The 25,179-nt window shown below is 36.0% G+C and overlaps 1 protein-coding gene across 4 annotated transcripts in view; it reads left to right on the top strand.

The window, feature by feature from the left end:
• Positions 1-25,179, top strand: part of LPGAT1 (lysophosphatidylglycerol acyltransferase 1) — an 85,412-nt gene that overhangs the window by 35,479 nt on the left and 24,754 nt on the right. For 3 of the 4 annotated variants that reach the window (XM_061383582.1, XM_061383583.1, XM_061383584.1), the window contains exons 3-6: positions 4,249-4,367; positions 9,740-9,835; positions 12,564-12,837; positions 16,129-16,255. In XM_061383582.1, coding sequence (XP_061239566.1) covers positions 4,249-4,367; positions 9,740-9,835; positions 12,564-12,837; positions 16,129-16,255 — 616 coding nt within the window. The remainder of the gene's footprint in view (positions 1-4,248; positions 4,368-9,739; positions 9,836-12,563; positions 12,838-16,128; positions 16,256-25,179) is intronic. The other variant, XM_061383585.1, reaches the window with a different exon arrangement.

Here is a 25,179-nt window from a genome sequence, read left to right on the forward strand (position 1 = left end):
GTCTATGGGGTCGCACAGAGATGGACACGACTGAAGCGACTTAGCAGCAGCAGCAGCATGTGTGTGTGTAGCAGGTGATAATCTTTGGCTTTGGTTTTTAATAAGAATTTTTAAAAAATCAGTTATAACTAGGAAACTTTTCTTCCAGTTTTTACCCAGTTGTCTTTCATTCCCTTTGGAAATAGTGGACCTGACCCAGTTCTTTTTAGAGAATTCATTTCACAAAACAGTATGTTAAAATATTTTTGTTATTCTAATCAAGTACAATGTAAGAACTGGCTGTCATCCATAGTTTCTGTTCTTTAACATGAGAATAATTCTGTTCCTTGGTTAAGATACTCCTCCATTATTATACTTAACTGGTTTGGATAGCAGGCTATGATTTGAGGAACACAGCTATTTCATACATAAAATAAATGATTTTTCTCTGCAAACATTTTTTAATCTTGATTTTGTCTAACTTGAAGTACATAATGATATGGTAAAAGTACTGGTAAAAGAAGAATCCCATAGATACTAGAAGTGAAATTTATTGTTGAATAAAATTCAGCTTATTATAAAATATAGCATGACTTTATTGCTACATCAGGATAATTTTTAAAAAATTGATCCAGCTACCTTCCCTTGTTTGGTTTAGTATTCATGTAAGTCTTAGTATAATAAATTGACATTTAGTTTTAAAAGTAATTTTAGCTAAGTTGTGGCAGGGAAAGAAAATATATATTGGGTTAACTCTTAATGATTATACCCTTAACCTATTTGTAGGAACGAACATTGAGGACCATTTATAATATATAATATTAGGTTTCTATATAATCTTCTGGGTGTTTAAAGTACAGTGTTGTTGTTCTTTTCTTATAGTTGGTTAGAAAAAAACTATTATTTGAAGGGAATAGAATGGAAAAGCAAAATGAGGAAAGTTGAGGAGGGTGGGATATATTAGTTTTAGAGGGCTTCCATAACCAAGTGCCACAAACTGGGGGACAAAACAACAGGAATTTATTATCTCATAGTTCAGGGTTAGAAGTCTGAAACTAAAGTGTTGGCAGGGATGTCCTGTCTGACGGCTCCAGTGGGAAGGATCCTTCCTTGCCTCTTGCTCACTTTTGATGGTTGTCGGCAGTCCTTGGCTTATGGACGCATCACTCCAGTTTCTGTCTCCGTCGTCACATGACATTCTCCTTGTGTATCTCTGTCCAAATTTCCCTCATTTTATAAGGACACCAGTCATATTGGATATAGGTTTAGAGCCCACCCTAATCAACTCTAACCTCATCTTAACTTGATTACATCTACAAAGCCCCTGTTTCCAAATAAAGTCACATTCATAGATTTTGGATTGATGTAAATTTGAAGGGACACTATTTAAGCCAAAACAAAGAGTTCTAAATTCAATTTATATTTTGAGATTTGAAACCAACACACTGGATTTATCTATTTTATATCTAACAAATGGTAAGATGCATTTTATGTAGAAAGCTTATTTTTATTTGCAGTTATATTTACACGTAGGCTTTCCTGTGTCACAGGCCTAAGTATCTAGTATTTTCCATTCATGTAGCAGAAATTGCTTAAAAGGAATATTTGGCTATAAAACATCAATGTGGAGCCAGAAGGCTTTCCACATTACCTCTTAACAGCCCAATATTTGTAGAATTGAGTTAGAGTTTTCTTGTGTTTTAACTGCTGTTAGAATAATACTTTTGCTTTTATTCATTTTATATCCACAGTGCCTGATGCTGCTTTATTGAGTGAAGAATGAGTTAATAAAAGGGTAGGGTGTGCATGTGTGTGTCCATTGAAGGGTTGTTGACAGAGGCGTAACATGGGAAGTTCTCACTTAGTAAATATATTCTGTCTTTTTTGAAAACCCAGCTGGTGGCATCCTTCACACAGTGTTCTGCACTTGGCCTTTATTACTTACAGTCATTTCATCAGTTCAGTTCAGTTGTTCAGTCATGTCTGACTCTGCGACCCCATGGACTGCAGCACACCAGGGTTCCCTGTCGATCACCAACTCCTGGAGTTTACTCAAGCTCATATCCATCAAGTTGGTGATGCCATCCAAACATCCTCTGTTCCCCGTCTCCTCCTGCCTTCAATCTTTTCCAGCATCAGGGTCTTTTCTAATGAGTTAGTTCTTTGCATCAGGTGCCCAGAGTATTGGAGCTTCAGCCAGTATCATTTCATAGTAGTGTATAGATGCTATGATTGCATAATATTCTATTGCATGGATATATTATAATTTATTTAACTAGCAAGCTCCCCAATTTTCCCCATCAACCACCATTTTAGAAACTTCTATGAATTTGAGCTACTCTGTCTTTTTAGTTGCTTTCATCTTTGCTCTTTGAAATGATGCTGCAATAAAGAGCTTTGCATATGTGTCACTTTACACATAAGTATATTTGTAAGATGAATTCCTAGAAGTGGAATGCCTGGCTAAAAAGATTTTTACATTTCTTAGTTCTCATATAGATTGCCAGATTGACTTCCAAAACTCTTGTACCAATTTATACTCCCGCCCCCTACACATACAATGTATGATATATCAGCTGTTCAGAGAAGTTTAAGTAAAGTTAGCTTGTCAGCTAAACTTCACGGGCAGCTTGAGGAAGGAAAGGCCACTCTGAAGGAAAGTTGTTGCCACTGGACTGTCCCCAGTGTTCTACCTCTATTCCTTAAGGATTACTGGACATCTGTAATGTGGTTTCCATTCTGCATTCATTTAAAAAGCTTAAAGTAAAAGGTTTCAGCACTCAGTGTAAGCTACTTGTGTTTTAGTAATAATTTCTGAGAGAATGATTATGCAAGTAGATACCACAGCTGATTGAAGGCAAAAGAAGAAGAGGGCGGCAGAGGTTGAGGTGGTTAGATAGCATCACTGGACACGAATATGAGCAAACCCTAGGAGATAGTGAAGGACAGGAGAGCCTGGTGTGCTGCAGTTCATGAGGTCGCTAAGAGTTGGACAAGACTTAACAACTGAGCAACATAACAACCACAACTGAAGATATGTTCATCCTGGCTGAAATTCCCTTAATACAGATTTTTAAAATGAAGGCATAGATGCTTTGCTTAGATTTTAATAGAAAAAAATAGCAGAACTCTTTTCTCAAATGATGTCTTAAGAGGAGCTCCACTGTACTGGGGTGACAGTGAAGTGTGGCTGCGGAGGACGGGGGCTGGCAGAGGTAAAGCAAGTGAGCTCCAGGCCCCCCATCCCTGTTTCCTCCAGAACTATTGCAGACAGGGAGCCCAGCTTCTTTCCTTATAGCAATGACAGAGTTGAGTGAATACTAGTGTATATTCAGCCTCTGGTAATTTAGGTCAGACATTTGAAGAACCAAGAAGCTTCTCCATAGAATCCTGATGTTTGAAACTGATGTTTAATTTTCTCTTGTGTGTGTGTGTAGTAAGTGTGCTATAAAATGAGGCATACCTACTTGGAGATATCACTGTTTTCCTTAGAGTGTACATATAGGTTTTGGTGCAATGATTTTTCATCTGGAGATTTTAAATAAATGTAACATCTTTAATTAGTTTTCTTATAAAATGAAAATGCTTACACAGTTTATAATATTTGTATATTTTATTCTAAAGTAGAATTTAAGGATATTTGGGAACTGCCTCCCAATGAAGATCAGTACTTACAGTTTTGAATTCATTTCCCCAGACTTTTTCAATGTGTTAAATTACATGTAAATTTTATTCCTTCTTTGCAAAAATGGAATCATATTATATATACTGTTTTGTGATTTGTTTTGTTTACTTGATAAGAAGACCTTTGAGGTTAGTGTATAGAGATATCTTCCATTCTTTTAATGGATTTATACTCTTTCATTGTATGAAAATTACCCATTCCCCTGTTGGTGAACTATCCTTTATGCATATTTTTGCCCATTTGGACAAATGTTTCTGTAGGATAAACTCTTAAATAGAATTTCTAAATCAAAGGTATGGCTGTTTTACCATGGATATTTTGAGTGTCTCTAAAATATGAATATCCTCATTTTTATAGGAAATATACTTAGGAAATAAACTTTCAGAAGTTTTAATGTGCACCCACTCCAGTGTTCTTGCCTGGAGAATCCCAGGGACGGGGGAGTCTGGTGGGCTGCCGTCTATGGGGTCACACACAGTCAGACATGACTGAAGTGACGCAGCAGCAGCAGTGTTTCTAACATAAGATTTCTGGAAATAGATAAATTTTTAAAATGACAGCTTTGAAACTTTTTGTCTTTACAGTGATGGAGTGGGGGGAAGATATTAAAACAATTTCAGAAGATGAAGCAGTCATGTTGGTGAACCATCAGGCAACAGGAGACGTTTGCACTCTGATGATGTGCCTCCAGGACAAGGGACTGGTAAGCCATCCTGAAAGCAGAGACAGACTGTGGGGAGAGGGGTTGACGAAGGGTCAGCTGAGTGTCTTACTACAGCTGGGAATGTAAAATCTTGAAGAAAAAATATACTGTGTATATAATTCTAAATCACTCTAAGAGGCATTTATAGACTTAAAGAAAACCAACTGGGATAATGTGGATTATACCTCCATGAAGCTTTTTTTTTTTTAAAGAACTGAAATGAAAGCAAAGTTAATATGGTTCAACTTGGGGCTATCTTGAGGTGAGTGGTGGATTTCCAGTTTGAGAAATACAACCACAAAAAAGTTTGCTTAAGACAGAAGAATAAAATTGGATGGGGAATTAGGTGATCTTGGGGATTTTTAGCCAGAAGAAAGTAAAGTAGATATTGTTTTGAATTTCACTTAGAAAGCAAATTGAAAGGAAAGATACTACGTCTATTTTATTCCGTGTTCTAGGGCTGTGTTTGAACTGTTGATTTCACATTGCTTATATTGATAACTAAAATATATCTATAAAATGGGAGGATGTTAAAGTCAATCCTTAACATTAAAAGAATTAACACCTTAGGAGAAGGTAAAGAGATTATGTTCATAGAAAAGTAAATAAATAGAAAGTATATAGAATTAATGGAGTTAATATTTGGCCTAATAATGAAGAAACCAATAGGTATTTTATCAATGTTTCATGTTCATGGTCACTAACTATAAATATAGAAGAACATCATCCTATAAGATGTCCTTTTAAAGGAACTGATAAGCTAGTGATAGGTGAAGAGAGGGAATAGCAAACAATACTTAATTACAAAGTGAGAAGCATTTGGTGGAAGGTGAGCTCACCATGTACTTGGTGGATATAGAAAAATTTGTGGAGAGGAGAAGACATAAACTTGACCTGAAAGGATTGAGTAGAACTTAAGCAGAGTAGTGAAGCAAGGGCCTCTTCTGTAGTGAAATAATCATGGCCAAAACCCAAGGCAAGAATACACCTGGTGTGTTTAGGTCCTCACAGTTTGATTCAGCAGGTCAAGGGTCAGAAAATGAGGTGAGAGTAAATGGAAAAGGTTTGCTTATTATGAAATCTGTTTTTGTTGTTTATCTGAGAAGCAAAGGCATTATTTTGCTAGAATGTAGAATAAATTCAATAATTTCTTATATTCAGAATTGTTAAATAATATCACTGTATATATATATTTGCATTTATAATAATATGTCACCTGTCCTCTAAATTATTGATGTTAAAATTTTGTAAAAACTAGTTTATTTTTGGACTTCTCTGGTGGTCCAGTGGTTAAGACTCTGCTTCCACTGCAAGGGGCATAGGTTCGATCCCTGATTGGCAAACTAAGATCCCACATGCTGTGAAGTGTGGGCCCCCCCCCCCGCAAAAAAAAAACCTATTTGGCTTTATATCAAGGAGAACATTTTTATTCTTACTGATAAGATACTTGTAGTGATTTTTCTGAGGGCCTATGATGTCTTCCATTGGTTTTTGAGTCTCAAAAAGTGCTTAAAATGATAAGTATAAATATCCTAACTTTGTTACTCTTAACTTCAGTTTGGCAGAAATGATGACTGCGTTAGTCAGAATATAGGTAATCTGAGATTCATCAATATTGCAGACAAAAGAAATTTTGATTTATTTGTTTGCTTTTGTAAAAAGATTTCAGTTAGTTGGTCTTCTGCTCATTTTTCTGTCCAGAGTTATTCCCATTTTCAGATTAGTTATACTAAGTATTTGTTACCATCTGATATTACTAAATAATGTGAAATTTCAAAGAATTTTTATCTTGTTTCATAAAGGAGTAGTTGAGAAATAAAAGGTAGAACATTATGATCTCTACCTCCTGCCTAGTAAATGTGGAGCAATATTAATTTATACTCATAAATAGAAATGTTTACTCGATTAATTGCATACTCCATGGGCACTTTCAAAGAAAGGAAACTAATGTCAGTTTAAAACTGGCCCACTAGGGCTTCCCTGGTGGCTCAGATGGTAAAGAATCTGCCTGCGATGCAGGAGACCTGTGTTCGATACCTGGGTCGGGAAGATCTCCTGGAGAAGGAAATGGCAACTCACTCCAGTATTCTTGCCTGGAGAATCCCATAGACAGAGGAACCCATTGGGTTGCAAAGAGTCAGACATGACTGAGCAAGTAACACTTAAAAATATTAGTTTAATGGTGATATAAGTGTAACATAGCTTTTTGAATTCAGGAATTCCTGTGGTGCTCGTCATTATTCCTTTGTGGAGCAAGGGCACTGCTTGCATTTTGGTAGGACAGCACTGTTGTTCTCATCTGTCCTGCTGGAGTTGTTTTCCTTACCTGGCTGCAACCTGCGGCATGCTAGTAGAACTCCCTAGCTATTGTGACCGCCAAAATTGTCCTTGCAGATTTCTAAATGGAGAATCATTGACTTTACTAACATTTCAGAATGATATAAAGAATGGAGCCATTTATGTAAGCCTCTCCAGATGTTTGAATATGTAGAAAATCCATGCTTATGGGTAAAGGATAATTAATGTAAAAGATAAAGCACAAGTTGGAATCAAGATTGCTGGGAGAAATATCAATAACCTCAGATATGCAGATGACACCACCGTTATGGCAGAAAGTGAAGAGGAACTAAAAAGCCTCTTGATGAAAGTGAAAGAGAAGAGTGAAAAAGTTGGCTTAAAGCTCAACATTCAGAAAACTAAGATCATGGCATCTGGTCCTATCACTTCATGGAGAATAGATGTGGAAACAGTGTCAGACTTTATTTTTGGGGGATCCAAAATCACTGCAGATGGTGACTGCAGCATGAAATAAAAAGACGCTTACTCCTTGGGAGAAAAGTTATGACCAACCTAAACAGCATATTAAAAAACAGAGACGTTACTTTGCCAACAAAGGTCCATCTGGTCAAGACTATGGTTTTTCCAGTGGTCATGTATGGATGTGAGAGTTAGACTATAAAGAAAGCTGAGCACTGAAGAATTGATGCTTTTGAACTGTGGTGTTGGAGAAGACTCTTGAGAGTCCTTTGGACTGCAAGGAGGTCCAACCAGTCCATTCTAAAGGAAATCAGTCCTGAGTGTTCATTGGAAGGACTGATGTTGAAGCTGAAACTCCCAATACTTTGGCCACCTGATATGAAGAGCTGACTCATTTGAAAAGACTGATGCGGGGGAAGATTGAGGGCAGGAGGAGAAGGGGACAACAGAGGATGAGATGGTTGGATGGCATCACCGACTCAATGGACATGAATTTGAGTAAACTCTGGGAGTTGGTGGACAGGGAGGCCTGGCATGCTGCAGTCCATGGGGTCGCAAAGAGTTGGACACGACTGAGCGACTGAACTGAACTGGATTTTGTCCCCTGGAAATACCTAGCAGTGCTCTGACAGACAACCTGTGAAATGTCGCCGGAGTTGACTCAGGCGGGTTGTGTTTACTGACTTCCTTTTTTCAGGAATGTGAGTCAAAGAATTAGTTATATTTTCTAAACATTCTAGTACCTTTTTAAGAAATGTCTCTAAAGTGAGGGGTCTTGCCCTTTCACGGCAGTTGATGATAAAACTAAGAATTTTCATTTCTACTAATAGAACTCTATTGGACATGTAATATATATTTATTGACTTGTAATATTTCTGCTAAAATAAGTCAGGACAGAATTATCCATACAAATCTTAGAAGATAGCTTGACTGTCTTATTGAATTTGTTTTAGGTTACTTTCTAACTGAGGAAATAAATCCACTATAAATGTAAGATTAAACATAAAAGCTACTTTAGTGTTGGTATATTAAACCCAGAGATCAGTAATTTGCAGCCACACTTAATACCGTGTATAAAGCTCAAAGATTTTATAGGTTGAATCCACCTGCTTTTTGTTTTGTTTCTTGGGAAACTTTTCAGCAAATTCCATTTAGTTCAGATCTCAATTTATTTACAGAAAGTACTTATCATTACAAAGCAAAACAAATTATTTTAATCTGTATTAATTGATTTGAAAATTAGTCTTTCACTGGGCATGTATCTATTTTTTTTAAGTTGTTTTATATAGTAAAACTGGTGGAATAGGAATCATGCAACTGAATTATTTAGTAATGCTGAAAAATTAAGGCAGAAGCTCCAGTATTATATTATTTGTGGGGTTTTATAATGTTTTTGTAAAAGCAGCACATGGGTGTCAATGCTTCATTTTTTCCTTATATGTGCATACAGTTTTGTGCTTAGAGATGGAATTTATGTTTCTTATTCCTGTAGGAACCGAAGTAGAGCTCTGTTGCATTCTTGATTGAGGCTGTAGTTTTCACTTTATTTATTTAAGGCTTATAACAAGGGATGCTATTATCTCAGCAGGGGAGAACAATTAAGCCATTCATTAACTAGATCCTGTTTACATTTACTTTTAATTTTGAAATTTTGCTTGGAATAAAGTCTTCTGCTCCTGATAGAGTATTAACTCTTATCAACAATGGATAATATTTTGGGTTTAAGAAACTGTATTTTTATGCTGGTAAAGAGTATGGCTTTGTATAAACTAACAAATACACTTAATAGTAGAATGTGTAAATCACTCTCCTGAATTAATTTTTAAAAATTTACAGTGTATTTTTTGAGTAAATGAATGGTTTAATGTTCTTTTATTGAACATTTTTATATTTTTGTATTTATATCTTTATGTTTTTTGACTTTTAGTATTTTAACCATTAAGGTAAAGTCACATTTTATAAAGCTTTAAAAAAGATGTTAACGAAGATATTAAGGCTTTTATAAAGCCTTAATAAAAATGTTAATCGTTCAGTTGTATCTGACTTTGCAACCCCATGGACTGTAGTCCACCGGGCTTCTCTGTCCGTGGGGTTCTCCAGGCAAGGACAGTGGAGTGGGTTTCCATTTCCTCCTCCAGGGGTCTTCCTAACCCAGGGATCAAACCAGCGTCTCCCCTTGCAGGCAGATTCTTTACCATCTGAGCTATTAGGGAAGCCCTTACAAAGCCTTAGTGCTTATTAATTAAACTCATAGCCCTCATTTGATAATTTAGGCATATTGTATTGTTTCAGAATAACTTTATAAGTTATGTAAGAATTACCAGTCATGTTTATATAGAACAAATTGGAAATCATTAAGTTCAAATTTAAGTTAATTCAGTTTTATCTGTTACTAGTGATGTATATACCTGTGATTTAAGAATCCAAGACTTGGAATCAAGACCTGTAATTTTTCATGTAGCACTTTATTTGTAGAAATAGCATTAGATTTTAAATATTTAGGTTAATGAAAAGTATGGTTGGATGATTATGCTTAAAATTTAGATACTGGCTAGTCTATACTCAGTATTTTTTCTATCCAATATTTAATTATTTTTTGTTTTTAAATATTTTAGGTTGTTGCTCAGATGATGTGGTTGATGGATCATATTTTTAAATACACAAACTTTGGAATTGTTTCTCTAGTTCATGGAGACTTCTTTATAAGACAGGTAACCAATGAGCATTTTTTTCCATAGTGAGAGTTGATCAGTCTGATTCTTTAGTGTAAAAAGAGACATCACAAAACTAATTGTAATAGATAGAGCCTCTTCTAGTTATCTCAGGGAGCTGGGAATCTGTTCCCTAAAACAGAGTTTGTATTATTTCAGTCTGAATTTGAGTATGCATAAGTATTAAAAATACAAATATTTTCATCTCTACCCTCCTCCTCTCTTTCTAAACAGTTTTCAAGCACCTGCCACATTCTCAGCTCTTCTGAGATCACTGTTAATTTTATTTACGAGTCACTGTTACATGATACAGAAGATACCTAAATTAGCAATTGTGAGATTGTTAAGTAAGATTACCAGTAGGGAGAATATTAAGTAATTAAATAAATAAGAGAAAATATTTTGTGAATTCATAATATGAAAACTGAGTACATCAGATTTCTGTAAATCCAGAAAAACCTTAGAGGAGAAGATAATACATGGCATAAATTTAAAGAATGAGTATGAGTTTGATGGAAGAAGATGGACTGGGAATGGATCCCAAGCATTAGGAATAGTTTAGTAGGAAAAAAAAACCTCACTTATCAAAATAGTGTTTCCCTGATATGCTACTTAGAGTCGCATGCTTTATTTTCTCAAAAATGGATAACTGAAATATGATATCAAGAGTTTTATGTATGGTAATGCCACACTAATCTACTGTTTATATATTTAGCAGCTTCACCTTGGATGGTGCAGTACCTTGTACATGTTAATTTATTTAATGAATTGCTGGTGAATCTAATTAAACCTCTTCTGAGAACTGTAAATTCAGAAATAAGCTGAAATAATGTAGAAAAACTTCTGAGCTGTATGAAAATACATATCCCAAAACACATAAACTTTGCTCCAGACAGTTATATGTACAAAACATTTTTTTTTTCCCCATTCTGTATAATTGCTTTGTTCCTTCTGGGAAGGCCCTTGGTTTTTCTGAGCAGAGAGATGGGAAAAAGAGCAGGCTTGGAACCTCAGGAAGAACTGGGAATGGGGATTGGCCACAATAAGACTGAAACAAAATAAGCAGATCAACTTATAAGTAATCAGAACAAGTTAATGAAGAAACTAATCTAACATCTTAGTATCACTGGAGGGAAAGACAGCGGAACTGACAATTGAAGCAGTCTGGGTGGAGTCCAGAGGAGAAGCTGGATGAACCGCTCCGAAGTCTGAGGAAATTATTGAATTTATAGTGTTGTAACAGTTGACCTTGTTATCATGATGATCCTTAGGCCTCAACAAGAGGCTAAATTAGACTGAATTATCAGTGAACTTTGAGGAGTTGGAAGTAGAAAATAATGTACTCCAAAACATTTCCTTTTTTATTACAGTGTTGTTTTACATACTTAAGACTATATTTCAGATTATTGGAGAGACTTACAAATTCACTTATAAAGAGCAAAAATATTTTCCCTGTTATATAGTAATTAAAATCTATAACTTGAGGGTAATAGAGAGAAAAAAATATTACTATTAAAGAAAATCTGTTGGGGCTTTGCTACTAGACATTTTTAATAAAATATTTCCAAGGATATTAAAAATATTTTATATGTAGTGTTGGGAACTTAATAAATAAAGTTTAATCATAATCAGTTCCATAAATCAGCTAAGAAAATTGTTACTTGTTTTGCGCTTGGAATAATTTAAAGACTGAAAGCATACGAATTATTTGGGGGGAGCTTCTGTAATTTTGTTGGCTGGAAAATTACTAGCAAATTGATCATACTGAAAGGGAGAGCCTTTCTAATATTTAGTCATGAGTTTGGGGCTTTCCTGAAAATGCTTCTGAATTCTTTTTTTCAGTATCCAAGTTATCCTCTTTCCTTACTTTCCCTCAAAACTGAAACCCAGTCCATCAGAGCATCCTGTTAGCATTCAGACTTTTTTCCTGAATGTATGTACCTCTCATCTATATCCTGTAGTTGAATCTCATCAAACTCCCCGGGCCAGACTCTACAGCAGTCTCCTAACTTATTTCCTGCAGTCTTTTTGTCACTGGAGCCAGAAGATATTTAATGTAAATAAGATCATGACTCTCCCTTTTTGAAAACTGTTTAATGACATCCCATCCCAAATTACTACTCACCAAACTCAAGGCCTTTCTCCTATGATCTCCACCTCTCTGCATTTCTCAGCCACACTGACCTTGTCATGCTCTCTGAAATGCCAAGGTTACTCCCACCTCAGGGCCCTTTGTCTCTTTTGTCCTCATCACCTCGAGTTCTCTGCCACTCATGTTCACATGGCTTATTCCCTCACAATAGCCTCTCTGCTTAAATTTCACCTACCTGGAGTTGCTTCCCCTGACCCTGTTGCACTTCTCTAGCCTCTTACTCTTCTTCCTAACACTTATCACCAGTTGCATGCATCCTCCACGAGGGTGTCTTACTTCTCTAAGACGTGCCTGGCAAGTAAGTAGTAGATACTCAGTAAATACTCACTAATGAAGAGTGAATAAACTTTCAGGGGCAATTAGAGCACTTTGTTTCTTCAGAAAGAAGAGTTTATTTATGTAAGTGGTAATAACTTCCTTTTGCCACTGTGGTCAAAAGGGGAAGTAAGCAGTGCAGGGGGAAGTCACTGTTCTAGCCTGTGTTTGGAATTTACTCTGGAAGCAGTCATTTCTAGCATTTATGGTCTTTAAATTTCAAACATGCCTATACTTATTATACATGTGTCTACCCTCTAGGGAAAATCTCATCGTGACCAACAGCTTCTTCTTCTTAAGAAGCACCTAGAAAATAATTACAGGAGCAGAGATCGAAAATGGATTGTTCTGTTTCCAGAAGGGGGCTTCCTCAGGAAGAGGCGAGAAACCAGTCAGTCATTTGCCAAGAAAAATAACTTGCCATTTCTTACACATGTCACTTTGCCAAGAGTTGGGGCAACAAAAATCATTTTGCGTGCACTTGTAGCACGACAGGAAAATGGAAGTCCAGCAGGAGGAGACGCTAAGGAATTAGGTACGATGGTTTTTAGCATTTTTTTCTTTTCTTGAAATTAGAGGCTTTTCTGGAGTTCTTTTTTATATTTACAATTTTGTTGAATAGAAATAATACTGAGGAAGAAGATGAAAATATAATTTAAAATATTTATTTGTTTGGCTATGTTGGATTTTAGTTGTAGCTCAGGACTCACATGTGGGATCTTAGTTCCTCAACCTGGAATTGAACCCTCATCCCCTGCATTGGAAGGCACATCCTAAACCACTGGACTGCCAGGGAAGTCCTGAAAATATAACTTTTTAATGTTTCTATTTACAAAGTAGTCCATGCTTACAGTAATCTATTCAAATAGTATAGGAATGTATAAGGTCAAAGGTGTCTTTCCCTTCCTGTATATCTTTCTCCTGGTCATTCACACTGCTTCAGTTGCCATTCCTGTAAATATCTTTTCAGATTTGTGAAGCATGTAAGTACTGTAAATTCCTATAAGTGGAATTAGTATATTAAAAGATACAGGAGTAGAAATGAGTAATTTGAAAAACTGTATGCAAATGAAATTGTAATGATACATATATTTTGCATTTATCAAATTTAGAAAGTTTTTTTTTGTTTTTAATACAGAGAATGAGTTTAATACAATTGGGCAGTATTTATTGAAAGTCTTAAAATGTTGATTAGTTACTCCACTGCATATAATACTTATCAAAATGAAATGATCTGAAATACTGGCACAGTAGTTTATCACAGCATTATGTCGAATGGCAGGAAATTGGAAATAGCCAGAAGAGAGAATAGATAAGTAATTATTAAATATCCGTCTAACAGAATACAACACAATCATTATGAATGATGTCTATGGGCTTAGAAAATGCTTCTGCTCTATAATATTAATGGAGTAGGAGGAACATAACAACTCTTGTGTAAACAATATGAGCTTAAATATGTAAATAATAAGGCAGTAGAAAATGTGTGAAAGGAAAGATTCCAGAATATTAGTGATTGCTTCTCTGAGTTGTAACATTATGGATATTTTTTCCCCATTTCTTAATACTTTTCTGAATTAAAAAAAAATAGCACATATTACTTTTATGGCCAGGAAAAAGTAAACCATCCTCAAAGATGCAGCTCTCTTGCAGATAGTCTGATGAAGTATGCAGATCTGCAGCATCTATTTGTGCCAACAATGTGAAGGCTCTTTTGAACAATTTTCTCTAAGACACTATGAAAGTTTGCTGATAAATTATAAGTCAAAAAGCTGAAAGAAACTGACTAGGCCTGTTTCCTTAGTAGCTATTTCTTTTAATAGTCTTTAGATAAAATAAAAATGGAAATGATGGACCCTCAGAAATGTGTGTTATTTTAGATGACATTAAGGACCAGATACAAAAATAATGCCATGAGATTGTGCTGAGTTCTTTTATTTGTTTTTTGCAAACAGCTGCCTGGCAGTCAGCTCTCTTGATCTTTCATCATCTATTAAAAAGACAAATTGAAAGAGTCTTTTAATAGAAAAGGAAGGTTTGGAATAGCTTCACGGCTGCAGAGACTGTGGCAATGTCAGCCAAGCCAAAGCTTGAAGACAAAGGTCTTCCAAACAGGATTAATTGCACTAATAAAGGCTGCTGTTTTTAAATAGTTTTACCCAGTCAATATTCTGTAGTGGTCTAGATCCCAAAGGAATGGGTACTTATCATAATCATTACACACAAGGGAAGAAAAATGTTTTGTTTTGTTTTCCTTTTGGAGAGAAACAGTCTCTGTTTATAACCAAAGTGAAATTGTTTATTACTTATCTTACCTTAGTTGAAATTTTTAGGCCTCTCACCTTCTGAGATGACCCACACTCTGTAGAGTGTGTTTCTCCCAGGGCCGCCCTCGCCTTCTGAGACAGATCACATTCTGTCTATGGGATGTGTATCTCTCTAAATAAATCCACTTCTTACCTGTCAAGAAAAAAAAAATTTCTTAATTCTAGCAGATTAGGAAAAATCCATAAGAAATTCTATAAAGCTATATACTCCAAAACTAGTTTTACTTATATTTTACCTTTTCTTCTCTATGTTTTGGTATTTGTATCTTATTTTTTTAGTGTTCATATTCACTATTTAGTATTTTATTCTATATAAACACAAACCATGCCTTCATGTTGGTTTTAAACATGTAAGCATAAACATGTGAAAATAAAGTTGTATCTAATTAACTTTAAAAGGATTAGTATTTTCATTTTTGTGTGATTTAATCAACATTAAATTGAACTCTGGTGATTTTTCCCAACCATTTTATTATAAAAATTTTTAAACATACATAAAAATTAAAAGAACTTTGCAATTTTGCAGTTAGTGAGCAGACCAACTAGATTTTACAGTTAACACTTTACTGTATTTGTTTTATCACATGTCTCTCTATCCTTCTATCTGTCTATTAGTCCATTTTGGTTGTTGTTTTGTTTTTTTTTTTTAATGCAGCTCAAGGTAAGTTGCAGTCATTACTTTAGCCCCAAACATTTCAGCTTGTATGTCATGGGTAGCTTGTTAAAATGTCTTTCTTTACCTACACTATTCCTTCAGCAATATATTATTTAAAAATTAAAATTTTTAAACTTATTTCTTATATGAGTATTTTTCCCCTTTAGAATGTTGTCTAAAATTTTAAAAGAATTTTAGGCCAGTTTTAAATTATTTGACACTTTAAGTAAAATATTATTGATTCCTTCTGTACATTTGGCCTTATGTTTAAAAGTAAGTTTTATTGTTTTAAAGATCCTTTAATTACTTCAAACAAAGGATAGACCTCTACACTTTAAAGTCTACCTATTAGCATTCTCTGTGAGGATTCCCCTCTCAATTCTTGCTCAACTTTGTACCCTGAGCTGGGAACAGAAATGGAGTGCAGAGGACTGCAGTGAGCAGAACTTCCCCGGCCCCTCCCACAACAATGGTTACCACCTGTTGTTCCTGCCAAAGGGTGGATGGTTTAGGGCTTTATTTTTCTATAACTCTTGACATAATGGGAGGGGTGTTTTGTTGTTGGTTTTGAACAAAAGCAGCAACTGAAGATCATGTGTGTCAATAAAGTGCTTAATTTTACTGCTTTAATCCAATATTTATTAATATCTTCCAAGTATCACAAATCTTAGTGTTTGTATTATCTTGTGAATGGATTTTTTTGTTTGTTTAGAGATCTGCTTTTTACTTTCCTGATGTGATACTTTAGCTTTTGACGTTTTCAAGATGCTTTATACTTTCTATGCTTATTGCAGGTTAGTTTTTCTTAGTTAACAAAATTGATCCAATTTTATATTGTTCTCAGACAACAAATCAAAAGGCCTCCAGTGGATAATAGATACAACTATAGCTTATCCCAAAGCTGAACCCATAGATATTCAAACCTGGATCCTTGGATACAGGAAACCAGCAGTCATACATGTACATTACAGGTAAGAATCCCACATTAGTACTCAGCATAAATCCAACATAAAGTACTGTCTCTATCAACCGTAGGTTGACTAGGTCACCTCATGTATTATTCTAGGCCACCAGGACACCCTGGGGGATAGGAAAAGAAAGATTGGTGTTTTGTTTGGCTGTTGGGGGGATTTTGGCTTTATTTTAACCCCTAGCTTTCTTAATTCCAAAACAGTCTGTTCATTGCATATTCTAGATTTGTCCTGTCAGGAATAACACCATTGAAATTAAAATAAATGGAAACATACATGGTACTCCTTACCCATTCTTGGTTTTCTGTTTTGTTTGTTTGTTTATTGTTCTCAGAAGAATTGGTTTCTGTTCAGACTCTCCAGTTGTTTGGTTGTATTTTAAAATTTTTAAATAAGAATGAAATGTTTTCAATTAGAATAAGAGATTTAAAATGCAGCATTAGAAACCATATATATATACAAATGTTAATAATACAAATAATGAGGTTAGATCTCTTTCTCTTTTAATGTGGGGAGATTGGCAAGAAAAACTAAGTAGCCCTGACTGCTTAAAGTGGGAAATAGGTGCATACAGATAGAAGGTAGTTTGGAAACTATGAAGTTCACTGAAAAATGATAATTTTGGTTTACTTATAGGTAGGTTTTAAAGTCTATTCATGAATGTATTCTTTTTCTGCAGTTAAGCATATCTTATCCAGAACATTACTATTAGCCCAAAATTAGTACAAGCCAGTTTTGCTTCATGTGACATAGAAAATGTTTTTCTTCTTTATCTCAACTGACTTTAAAGATAAAGCAACACCCATTCTTAGAGAATTTAATCGAAATGATCACTTTGGTAATTTGGTGTAGCTAGACAAGTTAGTACTTTTGCTAGTTTTTTCCCCCTAGTATAATTTAGAAGACTATACATGTGATTGGAGAAGGGAAATGGCAACCCACTCCAGTATTCTTGCCTGGAGAATCCCACGGACAGAGGAGCCTGGTGAGCTATATAGTCCACAGGGTCGCAAAGAGTCAGACATGACTGAGCAACTAAAACAGCAACAGCAATGCTTGTGATAGTTGGGCTTCCCTGGTGACTCAGTAGTAAAGAATGTGCCTGCCAGTGCAGGAGATGAGGGTTTGACCATTGGGTCAGGAAGATCACCAGGAAGAGGAAACGGCAACCCACTCCAGTATCCTGCCTGGGAAATCCCATGGACAGAGGAGCCTGGGGGGCTACAATCCATAGGGTCACAAAGTGTTGGACATGACTTAGCATACCCAACATATCTTAGCAACTAAACAACAGCAACAAGAACACATGTGAGAGTCAGAAAGGAATTATTCTATTTTGCTCAGTATTTATCAGATCCCACTTAGAGTATTACATGTAATTTCTCTACTTCAAAAGAAATAATGCAATTAGTAGAAAAGTTTGCAAAGAGCCAATATGATAGATCACTACTACCACTTAAAATGCAGTTGTTTTAGAGCAAATCAAATTTGGAGATAGTAGAGACTAAATGAAACAATGCTAGGAGAAACTCCAAGTTGAAAGCACCAAATCCTAACCACTAAAGCACCAGGGGAGTGAAACTCCAAGTTGAAAGTACAAACAGGTTAAAGAGAAGTTTTAACAACTCATAAATATTAAATTTGTAATAGGTTTCTGTGTATATGAAGTATTTTTTATTGTATTTTAAGTAGATTTCATGGAAGGTAGTTTGATGCTAAGAACTGACTCATTTGAAAAGACCCCGATGCTAGGAAAGATTGAAGGCAGGAGGAGAAGGGGACGACAGAGGGGTGATGGACAGGGAAGCCTGGCGTGGTGCAGTCCATGGGGTCGTGAAGAGTTGGACACGACTAAGCGACTGAACTGAATAGAATAGTAACTGTCCTTTCCTGTGCGATCATCTTGGAGCCTGCTGAGAATAGCACAGTGTGCCTCTGGATGGCTGGAGCACTCTATTATTATACTGCAACATTGCTGACCGTCAGAGTATACTTGGGAAATAATAAAGTTGCCATCATTTATTTACCATTAATCAATGGTTAGGCCATTTTAAATTTCTTTAATGCATTACTTTTCTCTTCTTGGAAATTATTGTCAAGGCTACTAAGTGGATTCCACTGTTCTTTGTCTCTTTGCAACGTACTGTGACGGGTGTATGGAGATCTCTGAGCAAGAAAGACATTCCCCACCAAGTGACTGCAGCCGTGATGCGCCAGTACACTTAAGTGCTTGGAAAACATTTGGTCTTTATTTAAATAGGAAAAGAATATCCAGTTACCAGAATGCGCAGCTGAATGTTCTTTTAGATTTTATGTTTCTATACTGATGCTTAGGGGAAAAAATTAGAAGAATGCAATAGCTAATTTTAACTGTTCTGATATAAACTGTTTTTTCTTCCAAAAGCAGTTTTCTACATTGTCAGTTCAATTGTTACTTCTTAGGCTTATGTTGATTTTTAGAATTTCTGGAAGAGATGAACTCTAAATGTACATATTATTATGTACTATAGAATACTTTCCTAAAAGTCCACACAGCCCCTGCCCGCACCTCGTCCCTGCTGCGCCCCCTGCCCATTCTGGTCGCCACGGGTGGCGGGTATGCAGGGTACCGGCAGTACGAGAAGTACCGGGAGCGAGAGCTGGAGAAGCTGGGCTTGGACGTCCCGCCCAGAAATTTAAAAAAAAAAAAAAGAATACTTTCCTAAAATACCACATAAATGAGAAAGTTAAAATTTGTGATGTGGTTACTTATTAGATCCTATCCTATGAACAGGTAGTAAATAACAGTGCCGTAAATGCATTGTTTGAGCACCAAATGATACACTGATTTTTAAAGTGTTTAAAAAACTACACAAAGTACTATTACTAAGATATATAAGGTTATCAATAAATCCAGTACTAATAAATTAGCATTCTGCATAGATTGGATCTAAACTACTTTATTGGAGAAGGAAATGGCAACCCACTCCAGTATTCTTTCCTGGAAAATTCCATGGACAGAGAAGTCTGGCAGGCTACAGTCCATGGGGTCACAAAGAGTTGGACACAACTGCACGACTAAGCACAAGTTACTTTAAAAGGTGTCTTATTCTTTACTTCCCAATGCTATATATTATTTAACTAGGGAAATATTTTTCGTTACTGTGGATACAACTGCATCATGGATCTCTTTCAGAAGTGAAGGTTGTTTTAAAAGAGGAAAGTGAAAGAAGAAAGTGAAGTCGCTCAGTCATCTCTCACTCTTTGCAACCCCATGGACTGTAGCCTGCCAGGCTCCTCTGTCCATGGGATTTTGCAGGCAAGAATAGTGGAGTGAGCTGCCATTTCCTTCTCTAGGGAGTCTTCCCAACCCAAGGATCGAATCCAGGTCCCCTCACACTGCAGGCAGACTCTTTACCATCTGAGTCACCAGGGAAGCCCCTTTAAAATGAGAACCATTTGAGGGGAACAACTTTTTCCTCCACTTCATATTACAGTCACATCAGAAGACAGCTTATTCCTATTAAAGTAGAAATGGGCACAGTATGCTGCTGTTAAGGAGTTAGTAGCAAAATTAAACATGAATTAGATTTTAATTACAGGGATAGAATGCCCCATCCTTAATACAAATGTCTGCTTCACTCCAAATTAGAAAAAGTGAGTTGGAGAACATTCCGTCATGCAGAAATAGCTTATATTTTAAAAAATCTTAAGTTATAACCATGAGTGTGCTGTTGCTGCTAAGTTGCTTCAGTCGTGTCTGACTCTGTGAGACCCCGTAGACAGCAGCCCACCAGGCTCCTCTGTCCCTGGGATTCTCCAGGCAAGAATACTGGAGTGGGTTGCCATTTCCTTCTCCAATGCATGAAAGTGAAAGGTGAAAGTGAAGTCGCTCAGTTGTATCCAACTCTTAGCGACACCATGGACTATAGCCTACCAGGCTCCTCCATCCATGGGATTCTCCGTACTGGAGTGGGTTGCCATTTCCTTCTCCAAACCATGAGCGTAGTGGCATAGATAAATTGCTAAAAGCAGAGGTGTTACTTTCATGTCTAATTTGATTGGAACATTGGTAACTTCGTTCATGTCTAATTTGATTGGAACGTTGGTAACTTCGAAGGTGTTCAGTTAAAGACTTTGGGTAGTAAATTATTTTCTGTTTGTAGGAGGGTGGGAATTAATTCAGAAAAGTACTATTTAATGAATATTTTTAAAGAAAATATATTCATTAGCAAGAATGGACAAGTGTTAACATTCTGACATATTTGCCTCAGGATAGTTTTATCAGTAAAGAAAATAAAACATTTCTAGAATGCAGTACTTGTTGAATGTATGAATGCTGAAGTTCGTGCTATTTAGACATGGACTGTCCAGTTACAGCAGCCACTAGCCACATTTGCTATTGAGCACTTAAAATGTAGCTAGTCTGATTTGAGATGTTCTGTATGTGTAAAATATACAGTGAATTTTAAAGACTAGTAGGAAAAAGGAATATAAAATATCTCACTAATAATTTTTATTGATGATATACTAAAATGATATTTTAGCTTTAGGGGATTAAAGGATTAAATTTCTTTAATGTTATTAGATGCTCTCTATTGTGTACTTTGTAAAACATTAAATTTCTTTTTAAAAATAAAAACATATAACTATGAAAATACATCATAGAGGGAAAAAATCTCTCCCAGCATGCTCACATAAATTTTTTTTTCATATTTCAATATTGTTTTATGTATATTTATGGTGTAGCTGCAGTTGTAATATGCATAAAAGTTATTTTTATTCTACTTTATTCCACATTGCATTTTAATGAATGTTAAACCTATACACGACTGAGCGACTTCACTTTCACTCTTCACTTTCAAGCATTGGAGAAGGAAATGGCAACCCACTCCAGTGTTCTTGCCTGGAGAATCCCAGGGACGGGGGAGCCTGGTGGGCTGCCGTCTATGGGGTCGCACAGAGTCGGACAAGACTGACGCGACTTAGCAGCAGCAGCAGCAGCCAACCTGTACTACACATGTTCTAGATGTTAAGATTACAAATTTAATAAGTATTTTCAAGTAGCCTTATGAAGTTTTTACATTTTTAGTGGCTTTCCAAAATCCTGGTTACTAAACACATTTAATTATTTTCCTATTGATAATAGATTTCTCAGATTTCATTCTTGATTTTAATACTATGCTGAATGTCAGTACATACATACAGTTTATCTTACCCCATGTTTTAGATTTTTTATAATAGATATATTTAGCCTGTGAGTTCTCATGTTAGATTGCAGAGTGTTATTAAAATTACAGAAAAACTTATTTATTAGAAAAATTACCAACATTTTAAAATAGTATAATATTTTGTTAATTTAATGCATAAACCTATAATATTTGTGATTAATATTATATCACTTTGATTTTTCTTTCTGTTTTTTCCCTTTACTTCATAAAACAAGTTACAAGTTTTTATCAGTTTTAGGGGCTATAATTTCAGAAATAGTGTTTTCCTCCAAAACTTTTTGTTATGGAAAATTTCAAACCTGGAAATGAAACCCCATGTACCTGTCTTACTCTTATGGTGAATGTTGTTTCCTCTGTGTTATTTCCCAGGTTCCAGTGGATTATTTTGAAGGAAGGCTCAGACATTATATCATTTCATTTGTAAATGTTTTATTGTATATTCTTTAAAATTTAATAATTCTTTTTGTAAAAACCAGTACACATTGTCACACCTAAAATGTTAATAGTTTATTAGTATTATCAAACATCCAATCAATCATCAGTTTTCCTGGATTGTCTCATAAATTATTTTTTTGACACTTTGGATTCAGTTAACTTGCAATTGGTTGACGTATCGCAAGTTTCTTCGGTGTCCAGATTCCTCCCTCTCTTATTTTCCTTGTAGCTTATTTGCTGAGATACCATATCGTTTGCCCTGTAGAGTTTATACAGTTTTTGTTTTGCTGATTGTATCCTATGTATTCCTCTGTTCCCTATATTTCCTATAAATTGGTGGGTAGGTACTACAACTTCATCAGATTAAGGGTTAAATTTGTTTCACAAGAAATACCTTGCAAGTGATGATGCCTACTTCTGTCAAAGAGGTAAATAATGTCTGATTGCCAGAAATAGTTTTTTGAATGCTGTTATTAGTTTAAATTTTTCAAATATATCCAGTGCTTTGAGAAAAAAAATCATACCTCCTTATACCATCCTTTAACCCCAAACAATAATGTCAGAAATTTCAATTTAGAGTCGAGACCTCTTCTGGCATGTAACATATAAAGAGAATCAATTTGCCTAAGATACCCTGATAGTGACGGATTGAGAAAGTCCATAGTCTTTTTATTGTTTGATGAGTCATTAAAAAGGATTTTTCCCTACTATGTCCCTAACTATAAAGATATTGAAATTGTTCTAAACTTAATTGGCAAATGAGATATAAATCATCCATTGGGATGATGGATAGTTGTATTAGTTAGGGTTCTTCAGAGAAATAGAACCAATAGGATATAGAGAGAGATCAAGAATAGATTTATTACAGGAGTTGGCTCTCCTGGTTATGGAAGCCGGGAAGTCCCATGATCTAGTATCTGCAAGCTGGAGAACCAGGAAAGCCAGTGGTATAATTCAGTCTGAGTCCCAAGGTCTGAAAAAGGTGGGGAAGTGTGAAAGCCTAAGAACTAGGAGTGCTGATGTTCTAGAGCAGCAGAAGGAGGTCTTAGCAAAGACAGTGGGCTCCCCCTTCTTCCACTATTCTGTTCTGGTCAGGACCTCAATGGATTAGATGCTGCCCGCCAGCATTGGCGAAGCGGATCTTCTTAACTTAATCTTCTGATTTGAATACTAATCGCTTCCAGTGACATCCTTAGAACACACCCTTATAGCACACCAAACATTATGTAAATGTATTACATTTGTAATAATGTAAAACATTATTTGGACATCCTTTAGCCCAGTCAGATTGACCCATTGCAGTGGTCTATGTTGAAAACCAAAGAAACTGAGTTCACCGTCTATTTATAGAGTTCAGCAATCTTGATATAAAATCATCACAGAAAAATCAGTATTATCCCTTTATCCTGACAATACATAGAAAATGTGATATTTTTTAAAAGATGCTTATCTGAGAAACAAGAAGACTATTAAGTATTTACCAATAAAACTTAAGAAAAAAATGTAGAAGGCTTCTATGAAGGAAAATATAAAACTGCACTGAAGAACATAAAAAAACTGAAAAAGTGGAAAGAGATACTGTGTTCATAGGGGGAGGGCTGAAAAGTATAAAGATATCAATTCTCCCAATCTATAAATTTAATTAAATTTAATCTATAAATTTAATATAAGTGTAGTTACATTATCCAGGACTATTAGGATCAGAATTCAGGATGTTTTTTTCTGGAAACTTGACAGATGGTTCTAAAATTCACTTGAGAGAGTAAAGACAAATGAATAGCTAAGATAGTTTTGAAGATAAACAGGACAGAGGAATTCTTCCTACCAGATGTCAAGGCTTAGTGTAATTAAAGCTGTGTACTTTAAGGGCAGGGTTAGATCAATGGAAAGATTAGAGAATCCGGATTTACTTGGGAACTTGTGTATGGTTGATGATTTTCTAACTATATTTTCTATATTTGGTAGTTTTAAAGGGGATATTTGAAGCCCGTCGATAAAGTAGTGTTACTTCTTAGAAACTGCAAGTAAGTTCTGAAAAACACAAGTAAGACATCATATATCCTATTTCATCCATTAAGATACATATTTTTTCACATATTAACATCTCTGAAACTGAGTCATCTTAAAACCCAGTAAAATAAAGCCTTAGTTATTATTTAATTGGGCTTCCCTTATGAGTCAACTGGTAAAGAATCTGCCTGCAATGTGGGAGACCTGGGTTTGATCCCTGGGTTGGGAAGATCCCCTGGAGAAGGGAAAGGCTACCCTCTCCAGTATTCTGGCCTAGAGAATTCCATAGACGTCCATGGGGTCGCAAAGAGTTAGACTCGATTGAGCGACTTTCAGTTCACTTTTCTTCACATTATTTAATTAGATATTTGGCATGCTGCCAAAAAAAAGTAACTGCTGCCTCTCTCCTCTCCCCCTCTGCGTCTGGGGAATGAATCTTTGTACTATTTTAGGACTTTTGTTTGTTTTTTACAATGTGAATGTATTAATTCTTCAATTTAAAAAATTATTTGAGGAATTCCCTGGTGGTTCAGTGGTTGGGAATCTGCATGCTGCAGGGCAACTAAACTTGTATGCCACAACCTCTGACCCCGCACACAAAAGCCTGCAAGCTGCAACTCCTGAAGCCTGCATGCCCGAGAGCCCTGCTCTGAAACAGGAGATGCCACCTCAGTGAGAAGCCTGTGCAACATGACTGGAGAGTAACCCCAACTCGCTACAACCAGAGAAAGCCCATGCACAGCAAAGAAGATCCAGCATTCAGTTCAGTTCGGTTCGGTTGCTCAGTCATGTCCGACTCTTTGCAACCCCATGAACCCCAGCATGCCAGGCCTCCCTGTCCGTCACCAACTCCCGGAGTTCACTCAGACTCACGTCCATCGAGTCGGTGATGCCATCCAGCCATCTCATCCTCTGTCGTCCCCTTCTCCTCCTGCCCCCAATCCCTCCCATCATCAGAGTCTTTTCCAATGAGTCAACTCTTCGCATGAGGTGGCCAAAGTACTGGAGTTTCAGCTTTAGCATCATTCCTTCCAAAGAACACCCAGGGCTGATCTCCTTCAGAATGGACTGGTTGGATCTCCTTGCAGTCAAGGGACTCTCAAGAGTCTTCTCCAACACCACAGTTCAAAAGCATCAATTCTTCGGTGCTCGGCCTTCTTCACAGTCCAACTCTCACATCCATACGTGACCACAGGAAAGACTATAGCCTTGACTAGATGGACCTTTGTTGGCAAAGTAATGTCTCTGCTTTTGAATATGCTCTCTAGG

Source organism: Bos javanicus, chromosome 16 (assembly GCF_032452875.1).
Source record: "Bos javanicus breed banteng chromosome 16, ARS-OSU_banteng_1.0, whole genome shotgun sequence".
Taxonomy (NCBI): Eukaryota; Metazoa; Chordata; class Mammalia; order Artiodactyla; family Bovidae; genus Bos; species Bos javanicus.